The 20134-nt window shown below is 23.2% G+C and overlaps 7 protein-coding genes across 7 annotated transcripts; 3 read left to right on the top strand and 4 right to left on the bottom strand. All coding sequences in view use genetic code 6, as the record gives it.

Annotated features, from left to right (window-relative positions):
- Nucleotides 1-65: 65 nt before the first annotated feature.
- On the top strand, nt 66-3057 carry TTHERM_00390060 (Serine/Threonine kinase domain protein; the record flags this gene model as incomplete). The annotated part of the gene is made up of 5 exons (XM_001019411.1): nt 66-558; nt 708-1060; nt 1152-1681; nt 1739-2393; nt 2446-3057. 5 exons carry the CDS (start codon nt 66-68, stop codon nt 3055-3057), a joined length of 2643 nt encoding a protein of 880 aa, XP_001019411.1.
- Nucleotides 3058-3739: 682 nt separating this feature from the next.
- Nucleotides 3740-5431, bottom strand: TTHERM_00390050 (hypothetical protein; the record flags this gene model as incomplete). Its single annotated transcript, XM_001019410.3, has 1 exon — nt 3740-5431. Exon 1 carries the CDS (start codon nt 5360-5362, stop codon nt 3740-3742), a length of 1623 nt encoding a protein of 540 aa, XP_001019410.3. The 5' UTR covers nt 5363-5431.
- Nucleotides 5432-5930: 499 nt separating this feature from the next.
- TTHERM_000390049 (hypothetical protein) lies at nt 5931-8575 on the bottom strand (the record flags this gene model as incomplete). The annotated part of the gene is made up of 4 exons (XM_012798448.1): nt 5931-6744; nt 6798-7526; nt 7576-8300; nt 8345-8575. 4 exons carry the CDS (start codon nt 8573-8575, stop codon nt 5931-5933), a joined length of 2499 nt encoding a protein of 832 aa, XP_012653902.1.
- A 700-nt stretch (nt 8576-9275) lies between these two features.
- Nucleotides 9276-11979, top strand: TTHERM_00390040 (eukaryotic translation initiation factor 2 gamma subunit). Its single transcript, XM_001019409.2, has 5 exons — nt 9276-9740; nt 9831-9891; nt 10204-10322; nt 10573-11041; nt 11106-11979. Exons 1-5 carry the CDS (start codon nt 9311-9313, stop codon nt 11797-11799), a joined length of 1773 nt encoding a protein of 590 aa, XP_001019409.2. The 5' UTR covers nt 9276-9310; the 3' UTR covers nt 11800-11979.
- A 1937-nt stretch (nt 11980-13916) lies between these two features.
- On the bottom strand, nt 13917-14564 carry TTHERM_00390030 (tRNA intron endonuclease, catalytic carboxy-terminal domain protein; the record flags this gene model as incomplete). The annotated part of the gene is made up of 1 exon (XM_001019408.2): nt 13917-14564. The coding sequence occupies one exon, from the start codon at nt 14562-14564 to the stop codon at nt 13917-13919; it is 648 nt and encodes a 215-aa protein (XP_001019408.2).
- A 1330-nt stretch (nt 14565-15894) lies between these two features.
- Nucleotides 15895-16053, top strand: TTHERM_00390020 (hypothetical protein; the record flags this gene model as incomplete). Its single annotated transcript, XM_001019407.1, has 1 exon — nt 15895-16053. The coding sequence occupies one exon, from the start codon at nt 15895-15897 to the stop codon at nt 16051-16053; it is 159 nt and encodes a 52-aa protein (XP_001019407.1).
- A 1073-nt stretch (nt 16054-17126) lies between these two features.
- Nucleotides 17127-18206, bottom strand: TTHERM_00390010 (hypothetical protein; the record flags this gene model as incomplete). The annotated part of the gene is made up of 1 exon (XM_001019406.1): nt 17127-18206. One exon carries the CDS (start codon nt 18204-18206, stop codon nt 17127-17129), a length of 1080 nt encoding a protein of 359 aa, XP_001019406.1.
- Nucleotides 18207-20134: the final 1928 nt, after the last annotated feature.

Below are 20134 nucleotides of genomic sequence, written 5' to 3'. Positions count from 1 at the left end.
CATAGAAGATTGAATTTATTATAAAATTATATTATTAGGAAACTTAAAGCAAATAGTGATTTAAAATGGAAGTCTATGAGACTGTAAAATTGATTGGATCGGGTGCATTCGGTCAAGTCTATTTAGTGAAGCATAAGCGTGAAGACAAAATGTATGTCAATAAAAAGATTAAAACAAGAGATATGAGTCAAAAAGATAGGGAGAACACAGAGAATGAAGTACGCTTGTTGTAAAAATTAAGACATGCTAACATTGTAGCATATAAAGATAGTTATATGGATAGAGAGCAGTATTTAAATATTGTTATGATTCATTGTGAAGGAGGAGATATGCATAATAGAATTAAAAATTAAAAAGGAAAAAATTTTCCCGAAGATTAGATTTAGGATTGGTTAGCATAAATGGCATTAGCGCTTTTTTATTTGCATGAAAAGAAAATATTACATAGAGATCTTAAAACCCAAAATATTTTTTTAAAGAGCGGCAGAGTAAGACTAGGTGATTTTGGTATAGCAAAAGTACTTGATTCAACTAGAGACTTCGCAAATACATGCATTGGTAATGAGCGATAAACTTTTCTATATTATATACTTTTGAAATTTAAAACAAAAGAGTAGAATTTAAATTATAAAAATACCTAAAAATTAATTTTATTGCTTGTTTAAAAAAGATTAGCTATTTTTAATTCATTTATTATTTTTAAAAAGGTACTCCTTATTATATGTCTCCAGAGTTATTTAAGTACAAACCTTATAGTTACAAAAGTGATATTTGGGCATTTGGTTGTGTGCTTTATGAAATGTGTAATCTAAGACATGCATTTGATGCTTAAAGTTTAAATGGATTAGCAGTCAAGATTATGAATGGTACATACCCGCCTATAAATTCTACTTATTCCAAGTCTTTAAGAGATTTAATTGGCAAAATGCTTTAACTTAATCCTAAAAGTAGACCTTCTATTTTAGATATTATAAACACGTCCTTTGTTAAACGTAGGATCATATCTTACATCACAGATCTATTAAGTGGAAACTTGACAGATCCTAATATTATTAATGATGTAAAACTAGATTGATTCACATCTCTTTTTGCATTTTATTTGCTTATGCCCAAAATTGTATTGAATACATATTATTTTTGTAAATTAAAAGGTTGATGATCTCTATTTTGATAGTCTAAGGGATTAAGCTTAAAAACTTGGTATTCTTTAAATTATTAATTAAAATCTTTCTAAAAATGGCCCAGCTTTACCAATTAGTGATGAGTAGCTTAGACCTCCATAGAGGGTTGGTTAAAGATAGCAAGGGACTGATAGAAAAGTGATTGAACAAAAGCAAAAAGCTAAAAAGGAATTGTAGAAATAGATTAATGAAAAAAATAGAATTGAATAGGAAATTAAAAGGTTAGAAAAGAAAAAAATGGTTAGAAGCTCTAGCACAAATATCAAACAGCCATAGCAGTAAAGTCAATAAAGTGATTCCAGATAAAATATTAAAAAGACAGAAAATGATCGTCGTGACAAAAAAGAAAGGGATCGTAGCTATTCCTTGGAAAGGGAAAGCTCTGTCAAATAGCGTAAACCTTTATAAAATTAACAGCAGTAATCTGTAAATCAATCAAAATCTTCAGTTAATTCCATAAGAAATGAAGTGAAGAGAGTTAGATAATAGATAGATTCATCGTAAAATTATTATTTTCTTATGTATAATTTAAAAATTACCTTAAATATTTTATTTAGATCATCAACAAGTGCTGAATCTGATGTAGTCTCAACCAAAGTAACCCCTTCAGTTAGGCAGAGTGCTGAGTAAAGTTATAATGAATAAAAAAATGTGGATCGTAGAGAATAAATTAGACAAGAGTAGGAGAGAAAAAAGAAATAAGAACAGGAAGAAATGGAATAATAGAGGAAATAAATTATTTAAGAAAATATTTAAGCAAGGTAAAAAGCTGTTTAATTATAATAAGCCTAATACAGGCCATCTAAAGACAATATGGTTTTTATGAATGATGAGGAGGAAAAGCAATAGCAGCAGTAATAAAACTAAATGTAAGGATTTGTCAAAAGAGGTAGTCTTTAGTCATTTGAATATTCAAAAAAGTAAAATGGTAACCCTGTTGACGACTTCTCCATAGATATTAATGAGCGTGAAAGCTTCGATTATAAATCTAGTATAGATTAAAATTCAAATATTTATAACTCTGAGAGATATGCACCTCCAATGTAAAATAACAGCTAAGTAAATAACAATTATTAAGATGAGAGATATACTTAGCAACAACAGTAGCAAAGACCTTAATAATAGTATCCTTACAAAATTTAAGAAGAAGAGGATTAAATTATAGATATAAATGAAATCATAGGAGAAAATAATGAAGAAAATGATGATGATGTAAAAATAAAAACTCACCATATTATTTATTTAATATTTTCATATCTTCTAGGCATTATAATCAGTAATCCATGAAGAAGAAAATGAAGAATCAGATGATGAAGTAGAAGAGGACCCAAATAAAATAGAAGAAAAATTAGAATTAATGAAAACAAAGCTTAAGGAAAAAACGATTAAAATCAATACAATCACTAATTTCCTCAATTAATCTAGGAAGCAAGCAACTCTTTAAAAGAACCAAATCAGTCAGTAAATGCAAAATTAAGATTAAGAAGAAGGGCATATCATCCCAGAAGATCAATAAAGTGAAGAAGATGATAATAATTACTATGATGATGAGGATTTAGATGATGATGATAATTATGATGAAAACGAAGGAGAAGTTATTTAAGAGTTTTAACAAAACAATAACCCATAATATTTCAAAATTTAAGATAAAATAAAACTATTTAGACACAGATGTGAAGCCAGTTTAGGAATAGTAATGTTTGATAAAGCTTATGATTATCTCAAAGTAAATAGTAATAAATGTTCGACCGATGAATTAAGAAAGTAGCTAGTAGAAATTTTATCAGAGGAAAATATTGGCTTTTGGCATTTAATCGACTAAATATTATTTTTAGAAGAAGTTTTGTAGACTATCCCATCATAAATATAAAAATGATTGATCTATAGAACAACTAAAAATTTTACTAATTAATCATAAATATAACTATAAATAAGAAATTCTATAAATAGATAAATGGATAGACAAATTTATAAATAGATGAATGGTCTTGTAAATAAATACTTATCGTTCTATTAAATAATATTAAATTGTATTGTATTTCTAACCAATGAAAAAATAATCATGAAATGATTAGTAATAGTTTAAAAAATAGACTTTATAAATAAACATTTAACAAATTTTTGTTTACCTAATATTACTAAAAAAATAAAAATAATCTATTTTAAACAATTAGTGTAGTACTTCGTAAAAAGCCTTAATTACTCAAGGGGTAGGCATTAAAATTTATTGGATTATTAACAATTAGACAAAAATTTTTATTAAATACCATTTAACTAATAGATTAAATAATTACAGTATTAAATGTGACGACTAAAACCTTTTTTTTATTATATTGAAATTATTCAATTTGATTAAAACTCAGTAAAATTATATAGAAAAGATTTTGAAGAAAATAAAATTGGTTTATAAATGAATATTTCATTTATTAATAAATAGATACATGGATAAGTCAATTAATTGATTAAATTTTTAAAAATTTTATTATATGTTTTTTTTTTATTAAGGGGTTTGAATATTATTACTATTTTCAAAGTTTATTGGCTAATGATGCAGATTATCATGAATTTTAATTTTTTAAAATAATTTTATTTCTTAATATTTTTTTTGAGTTTTAATTATTTTAATCATAATATTTTGATATAAATGACTTGCTATTTTAGTAATACTCTGTATTTTTGTAGAATTCCTCTCCATAAAGATTACTTAGGTCTTTTCTCATGATAGATAATTAAAATAATTTATATGGAGTGACTGTAAATTTATACACTCTTAATTAATCTGAAAACCAAGTTCCTCCAGCTGAAAGAGATATTTTAGATAATTCATATGCCATTTCTTCCATGTCTAGTTCTATTTCAAGATCATCAACAGTAAAAAGTGTAAAGTTTTTATATTCTTTTTTTCCTTAAATTTTACCAGACTACCCAAAAATATAACTATAATTAACTGATTCATATCCTTCGAAATTGAATAACTCTAGCATCCCATAGCGTAACGTATCATTCCTGAAGTTATCTTCTGTTATATAAATCAACTTTTACATTGCCTTGCTCATACCTCCTTTATATAATGTCTAAGTTAGGTTATTGTGATTTGTTCTTCGATAAGAGTAGATTACATAATCGTTTTCTCCTGCATAATATTTTTATAAAATATCCTCAGCCATTTGCAAAGATTTTATAGTATTTTCAGCTAGTTTTTATTGAATAAGCTATGTGTTATACGAATATTCATCATATATTTTTTTTCTAGCCTTATCTAGATTATTAAGATACTATTTATAAGAAATAAGCCATTATGCTTATTGATGAGCATGTCCATGCTATTATTTGTCAAGCACGGAAATAACTCTATCAAAATCTTCTAACGCCCCTTATGTGTCATCAACTACAATTGAAAAATAACCTGCTTAGTTAACTTAAATGCATGTAACAGGTCTAATTTAATTCCAAATTGAAGACCTATCTCTCCTGTTCTTCTTAGCACCATCTAAGTACATATTAACATTTATAAATAGATCTCCTATCAAATAGTAATTTTCTCGATAGTTGAGTTATTGAGTTTCATATAAAACATCAGTAAAACTAAATTTGTTTTTTTTACATACTACTATTTACTGACTATTCTTATTCTATTCATTTTAATCTGTTGAGGTCTATTTAAAATTTTCGAAATTAGACTCATGTTCACAAGATTCTTCATCAATTTAGCTGTTTTCTATCCATAAGTGTTAGTTTTATGGAACAAATTATAACATTTGCTATTCTTGCTGTTACTATTAATAGAAGTTTTCTGATTCATTGGCAAAAGTGAGAGAACCACATATTTAACTTTGAGATAATTAATTTTATTCATTAATACATAAAAGGTGTGTTTGGCTATCTAATTGTTAGCAAAAATTTGTTTAACTTCCTTTTTAAATTGGTAATCCTTAATTTATTCTATAACTTTCATAAAATTATAATTATCCATCTTCATTCTGAATATTTTAACATTAAGGTTAAACATCTATTTTCTATTTAGGTTAAATATACTCATTATCTTATCTGTAAAATGAAGAAGCATAATTGTTTGTAGAAATATAATTTTCTTCACAATAAGACTAACCTGTGCATGAAATATTGTTTTAATTTTCATGAAGGTTTGTTTCACATTTATAAGAGAAACCTTAGAATTCCATTTACTTAAGCTAAATTTTTTTGTCTTTTTGGTTGAATTTTTATTAATATTATTTTTGATTATTTTAATTGATATATATATTTAAGCAAACTTATAATATAAGAAATAATAGTAAACACTGTTGTACTTAAAGAATTTATAAAAAAAATTTTTAATACAGCTACTTTAAATAAATTTCATTTACAGATAGATTCTATTTATAAAATATGCATGATTTTAATAATTAGTTTTTACAGACAAGTAAGAAAATTATTTATTAAAATAAAAATCATATTGTTATTTCTTTTAAGTTATGTTCAACTTTTTTATACTAAATTACTAGTAGAGCTTATTTTTTGTATTTTTAGCTCTAGTAAAATTTAAGAATACATATTTTAATTTTTATGCTTGATGGACCAATTAAAAAAAAATAATAAATTAAACTAATTTATAAATTTTTTGATTTTTCATTTTGTTTTAATTTTTAAAAATATCTAAAAATGATAACAAAATACTTAGGAAAACTCAATTATAAATACATCCAATAGTTAGTTAATAGTATTGGACTTTAGATTAAGTTAAGAGGAAAATCAAGACTTACTAAATGGTTACTCTTTGTGTTTTTATTTCTATTTAAACTTAGTAAGCGGAATCATAGGATTAAGAGGGTAAAATTTTTCGATTATTTTTAGTTAAGATTGTGGTTATATTAAAATTTACTCTTTTAACGAATTTCTAAGAGCATTTTCGCTGGGTAACTTTGCTGATTATTAAATTTCATGACATTCTTTACTTAGATTATTAACTGATTAGTATTCTTAATGTTTTTAGTTAGATTTATCGACCTAATATCTTGTTTATTTTAGTTATTGCTGGTCAAAATAGTTTAAAAGTTTATCCAAATTCGATTACATTTTTTAATTCCTTTCTAAACTATCATCTCTAATTGATTTTTAAATATCAGTAACGCTGATAGAATTAAAGACTACATCTTTGCTTCTATTTGTTCTTTTTTCCTTCATGGCTTTTTGCTTAATGATATCAAGTTATTTCATAATTAGCTGTGATCTCATTTTAATTTCTATTTTTTTTTCTACATCATAAGATACAAGCGGTATTTTTAAATTTTATGAAGAAATTTTTATATATTTATCTACTTAGTTTTTTTTTTAGTTCTAACTCTAATTATAGATTTACGAAGATAATTTCGAGCTTTATAATTCTTCTGTAACAGAACTAACTGGAGGAAAGTGATTTTTATCTCCATTATACTTTTAATTTATTTCAATAACATCAGTATTCATAGATTTCGTCCTGTATTATCTAGTATTCAGACCATCTATGCCACTATTTAGTTAGTGATGGGTTATATTATTGATTTATGCAGGTAATTAAGTTAAGTTTCTTTTAAATAAATGAAAAAAATTTATAAATTATAAGTTTAAAATTGATTATACCCTTCTGTCTACTGCTTGCTATAAATAGAGCTAGTATCATAAATTTAAGAAAGAATGTTTTTTATTTTTTTATTTCGCAGTAATGATTTTATGTCTAAATTAGAATTTGATTTATTAGGAGAAAATTTACTGTTTTTATTTCCACTAAAATCGTTTTTTGTCAAAGCAGAAGTAAAATCTTCATCACTCTCATCTATTTTTCTACAGCTTATTGAACCTCTTACAAGCTATTCAAACTATTAAAGATTTGTGCTGAATCGTTGATCTTCTTTTATTAAATCACTACAAAGTATATATTCTGTATTATGACTTTGACTTTTTCCCATATTAGATGAAGGTCTTTGTGCATGATTAGGAGATTTGTTAGTTGATAAATTTAATCTACCATTAAGAGAAGGAGTATATGCTCTTTCTTAATTTTTATACATTTAAATTAATGAATTATCATTATTTCTGCTGGTATTAGCATTTTAGCAATTTTAAGAAAACGAATTTTCTGTAATGTGCTATTAATCAAATTAAGAATAAAATTATTTCAAGGTTTTCATTCCACTATTTTTTATTTTGTTAGTTGGTGTCATTTTTTTTGGAGTGAGAGTGTGACTATTCTTAAAAGTCCCAGTTGATTAATACTTAGTTTACCTTCTTTGGTCATCGCGATCTTTATAGAACTTAACAGAGCTATTTACATAAAGATTAACTCTCAGCTCTTTTTCATTAGCATCTTTTCTTTTAACAATAAAATTATTTTGTAATTAATTTTCTAATAAAATTTTACTTTTTTTTAGTAAACAATTTTATTAACTTTTGATGGAGTTCTGAATTTTATTTAATAGAAACAGGTTTACTAAGTTCGTCATACTTCTTTTAAAGCCTTTTATCAGATTCACTTTCACTTTTTGCTCTTACTCTTTTGATTCTTTAATACATTTAAATCTCAGGTCTTACCAAAAAAAATATTTATTTATCATTTTCTTTCTTTTGCTTCTCAACTAAATGATTTTCAATATGAACAAGCTAAAGATCTCTATCTCCTTATTTTAGCTGTATCATGTATTATTTTTTTAGAGAATACACTTTTTGAAAATTCTTTACCAATTAGTTTATCCATATTTAATTTTCTTCGCTTCTTTTATAAAGTTCTTTTATTAAATTATTATTTTAAGCAAAAGTAAGAAAGAAATCTTTTTTTATTGACTTAAAAGTAGCAGAATCACTGCTAACAACAATGCTTAAATATCTGTTATGAATTATGTTTGGCTTTTCATTGTTATTATCTTCGCTGATACCTTCTAAATTTTATAAATTTTAGTTTTCATAGAACTATCTCTCTAAATCCATCTACTGAGAGTTAAAAATCTCATCAATACCTAAAATATCATAAGGATTCATTTCTGCTAACTCAATGTTTTTTTGCTGAAAAGCTCTACTTGCTAAAAGTTTTTGATTTTCTCTCCAAGGATCATCAAGCTCTAATTCATTCACTATTATATTTTTCTTTAACTTTAAAATATTTAATTATCAGCTATTTTATTTAATAAAATTACTGTAATTTATCCCTTTTAAAATAAATAAACATATTCTGAAGAATCACCTTCTAAATAAAGATGCTACTTTTTGACTAAACTGAATTTGCTTATATTTTTTAGCAATAATTTAAGCTAATCATTAAAACAGTCTTAGAATAACTTATATCTCCTTAATTTATTGCATTTCTTTATTAGTCTACGTTCTTGGTCTGTCTCCTGTGCCAATTTATAATCTTTCTGATTTGGCATTTACGTATACTAATCAAATATATTTGTAAATTTAATTAATAATTATTATAGCGTATATTTTAGAAAATATATAAATCATAAATCCTTTTGTAATACTTTATTTCTAACCATTCACTTAAAAAATAAAAAAATAAAAATTATTTCTAAAAGATTTTTATTTAATTTAAATTTTTTAATTCTCTTAAAACCATCTTGTTAAACTATCATTCCTTAATATTAACATAAAATATAAAAATTTTTTTTAAATAAATTAATTTAATTATTTTATTATAATTGCAAAATTAAAAATATCAAATAAAATCATAATTTTTTTAAAAAAATTTTAATAAAAACTTATTAAATAATTACTTGATAAATAATAAAATTAATTATTGGCTATTTAAAAATAAATATTAAAAGGTATTAATTATCTTATCGAATTTTATTAAAGATTAAAAACTATTAAAAGATAGTTTGTTTAAAAATTATTATTAATTGATAACATCCTAAATATTTGTTTGTAAAAATATTTGATAATAATTTTCTAAAATTTTAATTATTTTTAATTTACAAATTAAATTAAATATCAAATGAAATAACTTATTGCTAATAATATGATATGATTTTGTGAAGAATTCAAAATTTATTTCTTAATAAAATTAAGAAAATATAGTAAAAATTATAAAATAATTTAAAAAAATAAAATAGATTGGATCGTAGATCTTCTTTTAAATCTACTTTATAAAATATATAAATATGTTAAATTAAAAATGCATTTTGCAAAAGATTGATATAGATATAATTGTATATTTTCTTATATAGAGATTGCATAAAGACATAAATAATATATATTTAAAAGGATAAGCTAAAAAAGAAGATTAATAATTTATAAATCTTTAATATATGAATGAAAAGCAATAGAGTTAATAAAGGACAAAGAAATCTAAGGAAAAAAGAAAATCTATAAGAAGATATTAATTAATAACAAAAAATTAAGAAATATAATAAATTTATAAGTAAAAAGCAATAAATATGGAAATGACAAGCAATTAATAATTAAACGCTTAGTAAATTGAGGAATTAATGAATAGAAATCCTCAACTTAGAAAATAAACCTATGAATAAATTACCAATTTATCTCCTCTCTCTCCAGAAGTTATTTCTCGTTAAGCTACCATTAATATTGGTAAACAATTTTTATCAATTCAAGCTAGATTTAATTATGAGTTCATAAATTTAGGCTAAAAATTAAATATTAATATGTTAAATAAAATAGGTACTATTGGTCATGTCGCTCACGGTAAATCCACTCTCGTTAAAGCTATTTCTGGTGTACAGTAAGAATTTTTTATTAGATTTTTCTTTAACCATAGCTAGCAGAAATAAACGGAATACTTTAAAGCATGATAAAAAATATGAATTAAAAAAATATTATTTTTTAATGGATCGTCTAAAGAGAGAAAAAATTTGCTAAAATATTTCACGAGAGTTCATATAAAAGCAAAAAAGCAAAGAGCAATAAGAATAAAATAACGATTAATTTTATTATTTTATAAAATTTAAAATATTTCTATGGCTAAATAGATTTCTTCAAATTAAATTTAAAATAAATTATTTTTTACTTAACATTTTTGTAAATAATTAATTAGCACCGTCAAGTTCAAACAAGAAAAAGTTAGAAATATTACAATTAGATTAGGTTATGCAAATGCTAAGATTTACTAATGCCCTAGCTGTCCTGCTCCTTAATGCTATAAGTCATACTCAAGTAAAAAATTAAAAAAATAATACAAAATATATAAAAATAGATTTTTTCAATGTTTATTTTCATGCAAAAATGTTAAACAAATAAATAAATAATTGATAGATAAATAGGTTGTATCTATTTATTTATTTATCTATCTATCTATCTTTAAATTTATGAATAAGTTAAAATTGATAGAATAAAATTTTTATATGCAAAAAACTAATGAATTCATAAATTATAATTTATTAATTTTTATTCTTAATAATTAAAGGTGACAAGACTGATGATGCTAAGTGTGATAATGAAGGTTGCAACTAAACCATGACTTTAATTAGACACGTTTCTTTCGTCGATTGCCCTGGTCACGATATTCTTATGAGTACTATGTTAACTGGTGCTGCTGTTATGGATGCTGCTCTTTTGATCGTTGCAGGTAATATGACCTGCCCTCAACCTTAAACTGCTGAACATCTTGCTGCTGTTGATATTATGAAATTAAAACATATCTTAATCATTCAAAATAAGATTGATATTATTTTTAAGGAATCCAAGGATGCTGCTGTTCAAAATTATAAGGAAATCAAATAATTCATCTTAGGTACAAATGCTGAAAACTCTCCTATTATCCCTTGTTCTGCTTAATTAAAATATAACGTAGATGCTGTTTGCTAATACATTTGCACTTACTTCCCTGTTCCTTAAAGAGATCTTAAAGCTAATCCCAAGCTTATTATTATTAGGTAATTGATTGATTAATTAACTTACTTAGAAATATTTAACTTAATTTCATAATTTTTTAATTAGATCTTTCGATGTAAATAAACCTGGTGCTACTGTTGACACTTTAAAGGGTGGTGTCGTTGGTGGCTCTATTTTGGAAGGTATTTTGAAGATTGGTGATGAAATCGAAATCCGCCCTGGTTTGATTAGCAAAGATCAAAACGGTAATGTTAAATGCACTCCTATTAAATCACGTATTGTATCATTACTTGCTGAAAAGAACGATTTACTTTATGCCGTTCCTGGTGGTTTGATTGGTGTTGGTTTACTTGTTGATCCTTCAATTACTCGTAACGATAGACTCGTTGGTAATGTCTTGGGTTATCCTGGTAAGTTACCTGAAATATATACAAAAATCAGTGTCAATTTCTATCTCTTGAAGAGACTTATTGGTGTAAAGAGTGAAGGCGATAACAGAAGTCACAAGATTGCTAAGATTACTGCATTAGAAACTCTTAAATTTAATGTTGGTTCTACCGAAACTCCTGGACGTGTCGTTCAAGTTTAAGATGTAAATAAACATACATACTCAATATTTTCTTAAAAGTTTAATTTAATTATTTTATTTAAATAGAATGTTATGACTGTCGAACTTAACAACCCTCTCTGTACCTAAATTGGAGAAAAAGTTGCTTTCTCTAGAAGAATTGATAAGAAATTCAGACTTATTGGTTGGGGTGTTATTAAATCTGGTCAAACTATGGGAGTCTAAAACTGAAAAGGCAAATTTATTCAAAAAAGAAACAAAATTAATTATATTAAATGTATTTAAAACTAAAAAAAACTTAATAACAATATAAAATAAATAAACATATTTATTTTTTAATTATATGATTGTAATACTTTATATTTTTTATCATAAGGTTGTTTGTTTTTAAACTATTCAAATCTACTATTTAAGAACTGAATTATTAAATTTTTTGCTTATTTTAAAAGTAGTTTCTCTTATTTCTTGATAAAACACCAATAAGAATATTAGAAAGCATAAATTGTAAATCGATAAAATCTTAATTAATTTGTAAAGTGAAGAAAAAACTTAAAAGTGAAACTTATATATTTTAATTAAGTGGAAGAGGAGAGGAGTTGTTAGTCTATATTCCTTTCTGGTTGAGGTCGCCAACTGGTACTATTAATTCTAAAAATATGTTAGTAGCCCAAGTGCAGATGAGTATTACTGGTTAGTGACCTCTCCTTTTAATTAATTCAATAAAATATCCAAAATTAATGTTATTGGTTTCTTGAGAATTCTTGTTTAAATTTTTTTTTAGAAATGTTTAGTATATTTTATAAAATGTTTTCACTATTTTTTTTATCAAATTTTATTGAGAATTTTGATTTTAATATATCTAATTTTCAAAAATTAACATTAAAAATTAAATGTTGATTTAATTAAAAAAAATTAATTAATTAAAAATAATTTGATAAGATATTTAAACAATATTTAATTAATATAAATAACCAAATATTAATAATTATTGTGTAAAAAATTATTTCTCAATTATTTTTTGGTTTTAAAATTTAGAACCTAAACTACAAATAATTAATATTAAATTAGTTTTACTTTTTAAAAAAATTCTATTTTTTCTGATGGCAACCAATCTGTTTTAAGGTTCAAAAAAAAATGATAAATTTTTGAAAGACGATATTAATTTAAAAAATTTAGGCCATTAAGAAAGGATCATTATTTCTTAAATTAATAAAATTTTCTTATAATAAAAAATTTAATCTGTTTTTCCTATATTCCTTGAGTGAATACTATTGGATATTTAGAATATTTTTATTTTATGTAGAATTTTTTGCTATATTTAATAAATTAAGCTGTAAGTTGATAGAAAATAAGTTTAAATTATATATAAAAAGCAATTTTAGTAAATATTTTGCTTCTGTTGTATCTTACAATTTACAAAAATCTAAGAAGTTTTGAATTAATTTAAAGCAATAAATTAATTAGTTAATCAAGATAGATATCTTTTGAATTTTATAAAGAACTAGCATCATTGGTTATAGAGATTATTTATTCAAAAATGGGTGTTAATGTGAGACCCCTTTATGATTAATTTTAAATTATAATTTACAAATTTTACAAATTTTGGCTGGAGAATATTTTTTATTTGAAAAAATTTTTAGAGAATTTTATAGAAAAATTCAAAATAATAAAAAAAGTATTTATTTTTTTTATTAATAGAATTCAATTTTTCTTATTTATGAGTGTAACTTATTCTGTTTAACAAGGTGAAGTTTTTGAGGATGTTTCACAATATAAAAATAGAAAAGTAAGATACTATTCCTAACAGAAATACTAAATAATTATTATTATCTTAAAAAGGATCTAGCTTTAGAACTAATATATAATGAAATCATAAAAAACTTTTTTCATTCTTAACTATTTATAACTTACTCCTTTTAATTAAATATTTTTACCTATTATAATTTAGGAATAATGTCTACAAATTTTTACATTATAAAGCTTGTACATTTAATAAATCCATTGCAAAAAATTAATTATTACTTTTTAAAATTTTTCTTTAATAGGCATTTTACAAATAAATAAATGGCAAAGTAATACTATTAGTTTTTTTTAGCCAAGATAACTTAACACTTCTTGCCATAAGCAATGGGTTATTGATTATAATTTCAGATATAAATGAATACTTGAAAAATTGATTTTATATAATATCTTATTATTCATATTTCAAAAAGAAAATAAGTAACCCAGTTAGCTTAATAAATTTATACAATGCTCTTCCTCTTAAAATTAAATCAGTAATATTTGATTAGCGAATTACTTACTTTTTTTTATTGTCAGTAAAATCAAAATGCATACTCTTTACACAATCAATAATGCTAAAGTCTTTGCATTTTACTAAATTAAACAAGTTTAGAAAAGTCTTATTGAGTATGATTTTTTTCTCCATTTAAATCTTACATATAGGAGATGGGTATTAGCTTTGCTAAAATTGCTTCTTTTTTTGCTATGGTGCTTAGTCGATTAATTAAAACTATGCTTTCAGTACTATTGATAGGAATCTCTTGACTTAAGGAATTTTTGGCGTCAGATAAAAATACTAAATATTTTGCATGATGAGTTGCTGGATCATTATCATAAGCTAAAAAATTAGCCCCAAATTTCTTTGCTGAAATTAAATAATATCCTTTCTAAGTAAGAGTCTGAAAAACAATATAAGAATCTTCTTTAATTATATCTTTTACGAAATAAGAATCCTAGCACTCGAAAGAAAATTCTTAATCGCAATTTTAAATCAAATAAGTTAGAGAAAATGCATCTAGTAAAAATGGGGGTCCTTTCATTTATTTTTACTAAGTCAAATGGCAAAATGAACCAATTGGTTCTGCTAAAATTTTATATTTTTCCTTGAGGTACTTTGCTTAATGAGGACATTAAAAATAACCCTAAAGACATGTCGCGATATTTCCCTCCTCATAAATGGGATTTTTAATAACAAAAATAGTCTTTTCATTCATAGCTCGTTTTCGATTGTCTTTATATTACGAAAGGTGAATTACTGCTTTGAAAACTTGTTAAAAAATACTATGTATCTATCAATTGGTGAATCTTACTTATTTTTAATTGTTTCTTTCTATTTTGATTATATTACTAGAGAGTCTATCTGTAACAAAAGAAATTCAATCCAATTTTATCAGGTCTTAAATACATTTAAATATTCAAAAAGTTTTTAAGGTCTCCTAATTGATTGATTTTCATTTAAAAATAATATAAAACTCAACTCTAAATATTAATGACCCATTTTATGAAATAATTTACCCTCAATTTTTTCGTTATTTTAGATTTTATTCCATGAAAAAAAACAATATTTATTTAACTTACAAACCGAATTATTAAAAATTGTAATGTAAAAAAAATCAAATAAATTTGTAAACATAAATAATCAATCTGAAATTTATTTATTTCTTAATCAAATTTCTTACTGATATTTTCTCTTCAAAAATATTCATTTGATAAAAAAGCCAATTTTATACTTCTGGTATATAATTTAGAAGGCGTGTGTGATAATAAAAAATTACTAAAATCTAATCTGAAATTGTAAGGTCATAAAAAAATCTATTTATTAGGAATAATTGCTAAAAAGGAAGGAGTAAAAAATTTTAATTTTGAAATTTATTAAATTATTCTTTAAAGATATAAATCAATCAATTGATTATAGTAAAGCAAGAAAATCTCTGCTTTTCAAAAAAGATATTATAAGTAAGTAAAATCTAATACATGTCAAATAAAACTTTCACAAAAAGAGTTATCTCTAAAAATCTGAGGAACATTTGCTAATTTATTCTATTTTTTAATTCATTTTCTTTAGTAAAAGAGTAAAAAATTAATAAAATTTATTTATTTCCACTGATTAATACTTGAAGTAATTACAAGTAAGCTTTTTTTTAAGAAAAAAATTAAGTTTTAATATAGATTAATATAATAAACTAAATTCCATTCAATTATTACACTTTATTCTATTCATCACTGGATAATAAAAATTAAATAATATTTATTTGAAATTAAGCAAATATAATCTTTTAGAAATGTGATCTATGTCTAAGTAAATATTAAAAATTAATGTATTTAATCATAAACCACACACTAATAAAAGAGAATATTTTTTGTTTGCCTAAAAATTAATTTTGTAAAATAACTGTATAAATAGCCTTGATTATTTTCTATTTTTGAGGAAAAAAAAACAATTGATTTTTTTTGTAATTTTTTAAACAAAAGTTCCTTTTGCTAAAACACAAAATAAATGTAAAAAAAACATAATAAATTATTTAAAAATTATACATTATCTAAATGTAAGATAAAGCAGAAATTATGATTAAAAATACAAACATAAACTACATAACAACTATTAAGAATGAAAGATTTCGTTAATTGTAGAAAGATGAGTAATATAACAATATTTTTATTAATAGCTAGATGAGATAATTTTGCTCAATCTATTTTCTTTGAGAAATTAATTTGCAAAAATAATCTTATATATCATTCATTCAAGCTTTTGCAATCTAAAAATTGGAAAGAGAAAAATTTCTAACAGTACGAACTTAAATTGGTAAAAATAAGTAAGAGGTTCGAATTAAAAGTTAATATATAAAGTATTTAGTACATAAAATAGAATAAAAATAGATTATATATTTGCTATTTTTGCTTTTTTGGATAATGATGAAAATGTTTTTTCAATTTAAACTCAAATAGATTTTTATTAATATAAAAACAGGTAAATATAAATAAATTTTCTTTATGGAAAACACTTGTATAATTTAATGATTTATTTTCACGATTTGAAATATTGTATTTAGTTAATGAATGAATGATTATAGTTAAGTAGGTAATTTAAGGGTGAATAGTTTAAGAATAAAGATGTTCACAAAGAATTTATAAATAGACAGCCCCTTTCAATCATTTTTAAATCAAAAGAATTAAAACGAGAGAGATTTTATTAATTTGGCCATTGGAATCAATCTATTTATTTATCTTCTTGAAGAACAGTAACAGATAAACAATATTTGATTTTTATTTGTAATCTGATAAGAGGGAGAAAAGAGAAAGTATTCATGAAGTGGGTAAAAACGCTAAACGTTCAAGTGATTGATTGATATCTAAATTTTAATTTATTTTACTTTTATCAATTTTTAATCAGAAATATAGATTTAATTTTAATTAATTTAGGTCTGTCTAAATCGTGATGCGATCAATTTCTTATTAATGTATTTATTACTTTCATTTTTGATAAATCTTAAGTGTATATAGCAATTATTAAATTGCTTGTATAAGGTTATTGATTTTTATATCATCTTTATCAAATTATGATTTATGATTAATTGTTCATTTCTACATTATAGAATGATTCTAATGCTGTTAAATTTATTATAATTTTTATCTGGTTAGTTTACTTTTTATTTTGTTAATTAGATAAGTATATAAGGTGTGGAAGTTTATTATTAAAGGCGTAATATATTTTTAAAATATTATATATTCTTAACTTATAAGGAAAATGTAAAAAATTGAAGCAAATATCAGCTTATTCAGCATGATGATAACTTCAAATGCTTCTTCTTTATTATCTTTAAACAGTTTAAGAGTTCATGATCTTCACAGGCGCTTTTGCAAAAATTGATGAATGTTTCGTGAGAGGCCTTATCTCCTACATCACTTCTCTCTAACCAAGAGCTTGCATAGTTATTGATGAAGTGCTTGAATACAATACCGTATTGTTGATGTTGGATGATTTTGCATACAAGAGAATTATTGTAACTTTAGTTTTTGTTGTACCTCAAATAGCGCTTCTTTAAATCTTCAACTGACTTAAATGAAGATTATTCAACTATCTCGTCATTTTAATTTTCGTTCATGTTTATAATGAAGTTACCGAAAGCTTTTAAAACGTTTTTTACACTATTTTTCTTCTCGGATTTGATGAATGTAGACTACACATCATCATTTTGAGAAGTATTAAATTCTTCACTTTCATCTTCAATTATTAGAGAAGTGGTACTCATACTAGAAGATGTCAATATGGTCTAACTTTTAGTTCTGATTTCTTCAATTTTTTAGCTTTCTTCTGTTTCAGTGTACTCAATATTTGCATTATCAACCTAGAAATCCTCGAATCTTGCCTACAAAGATGCTGGAGAATTACTAGTAGAAGCAGAATATTTTTGCTAATTAGGTGAGTTGGGGGCTGTTGATTTTTACTTATCTTCTTCCTCTTCGTCAATTTCTTCAATGCTCTAAGATGAAATTTATTTTTTTTGAATAAAACACTAGGAACTTTACTAGTCATAAATACCAAGGAATTAATTTATAGTATCATTTCCTTCTACTTAATTTTAAAGTAAGGTATTTCGGTTGGATTCTAAATTGCAAAGATCCTTATTTTGAGTAGAAGTCTATTCTTTCACTCTAATAAAAATATTATTAGAAATTTAAAGCTATCCAAAAGGAGAATCGACTATCAGTTTAATTTCCAAACAATCTTAGTTAACAGAGGGTACTATTTCAGTGGAAATATTTATTTTATTGGTCTTAAGTTTACTATCAGTAAAATGCTTCTGTGATTACAAGAGAGATAAATTGAAATTAGGCAAGAAAATGTTTTAGTTCATTTATTAAAGATAAGGTTTTATTAAGAAAAAATTTTGTTTATTATATTTAGGTTTTAGTAATTATGTCTCAGTTTGTTTGTTTGTTAGTTAGTTAGTTAATACAAATGAGATGAGTTGGTTGGTATTTGAAATAGTTCTTCTTTTTTTAGAAAGAACGATCTTTTTTGATTTTAATTAATTTTTAATAAAATATCTTTTATATATTTGCTTTATGCTTTTTATCTTTTTAATCAAAACTAATCGCTTGCTCGCTTGCTAGTTAGCTTTCTTTCTTGGTGATAAATAAGCGAAAAAGAGAAAGACAAAGAAAATTTTCAATCTAAAATTAGATGATGCAAGTTAATTAAAAACTACAACTATTCAAGCATTTCAAATTTATTATAAAGACTATATCAAAAGTACTGAATTAAAAAATATGAAAAATTCATTTGATTAAAAAGTGTGCTTGATTTAATTTTTACCTCCCTCTTTACAAATTTATAAATATTTTGTTGTTAATTTATCTTTTATCATTTCCTTTCCTTGCTATGCCATGAGTTTTGAAGAAAAACAAAAAGATTTTTACAATTCTTTTCCTATTATATAACCTATCACAAGTACAAAATAATTATTTAGTTCACTTTTTTTGAATTAGAGGAATTAATATATTTCAAAATTCTTAGATAAAAATGGTAGGGTTTTAAGTAAAATAAGATTTTAGAGTTGCTTAGAAGAAGGAAATCATAAGCATTTTTGTTTAACTACTCAATCAGAATTCATGGGTTTTGCAAGAGTAATAATGATAAAAAATTTGATTAAATTAATATATATAGTACTGTAAATATTTTTGCTTAGATTTCTATAGGGTTTCTAATTTAATTAAAAAGGTTGTATGACTAAATATAAAATTCAGCTCATTATTACATACTAAATAAAATTTCCTGCTTGGATAGTATATTACATTAATTAGTAAACATATTTCAAGTGAGTTTTTGTCATTTCTTAAATATTCATTCAAATAATCTTTATAAAATATAATAATACTCTCAATTAGACTAACAGATTTTTCATTATAGTAAGCTAATTAAAACAAGCATACTCACCTTCAGTTTTTCTAATTTAAATTTAAAGGGGGAAAAAGTATTTTATAAAGTGGTCTTAAAATATCTTTTTTTTGCTAGATTTAGCATTTCTATGTAGCTTTTTACAATCATCCTTTAAATTTACAATAACCAATTTCAAAAGAATTAATTGTCTTAAAATTTCATAAAATTTACTCCTAAATACTTATAATCCTATCTTTTCTTGGATTTACTGCATCCAAATTTAAAAAATTATTAATATTTAAATAAGTAAAAAGAATAAAAGAGTAGTGTAAACTTCTATAGCTTTATTTTATATGTATAAAAAAATATAAATCTCAAAATCTATGTAGAGATAGATATTTATTTGGTATATCTACTTCTATTAATAATTTAATACCAATTTATGAAAGCCTTAATTTTTCAATCATAATTAAGGTATTTCAATTATTAAAAGCTCATATTTTTTATATCATTTTATGAATTCTTTATTAAATTTTAAATTCAAAGTGTTTTTTAAAATTTAATTGATACAAATTATTTTGAGGTAGTTCTGAGTAAAATTTTATTAAAATCACCTCTTAAGAAATAAATTTTATATGATTTTTTATTGTTATTGTAAAGCACATTCATTTAAATTTATTAAATTATTTGTAACACATCCCACTCTCTAATTTTTTAATATAATTCAAATTATTAGAGTAAATTTTGCTTTTTTACTGAAATATAATGAAAATTTTAAATTTTATTCTATTTAATAAATGAACCTTGACTCATTTCATTAAATCTCCTTAAAATGTATCCAAAAAAATAAGATTGATATCTGTTCTTTGTGATAATAAATAAAATAAAGCCCTTTTTAGTTTA

The sequence above is a fragment of the Tetrahymena thermophila genome (genome assembly GCF_000189635.1).
Source record: "Tetrahymena thermophila SB210 genomic scaffold scf_8254587, whole genome shotgun sequence".
Lineage (NCBI taxonomy): Eukaryota > Ciliophora > Oligohymenophorea > Hymenostomatida > Tetrahymenidae > Tetrahymena > Tetrahymena thermophila.
Note: the sequence above shows the minus strand (reverse complement) of the source record. Positions and strands in the feature narration are given on the sequence as shown.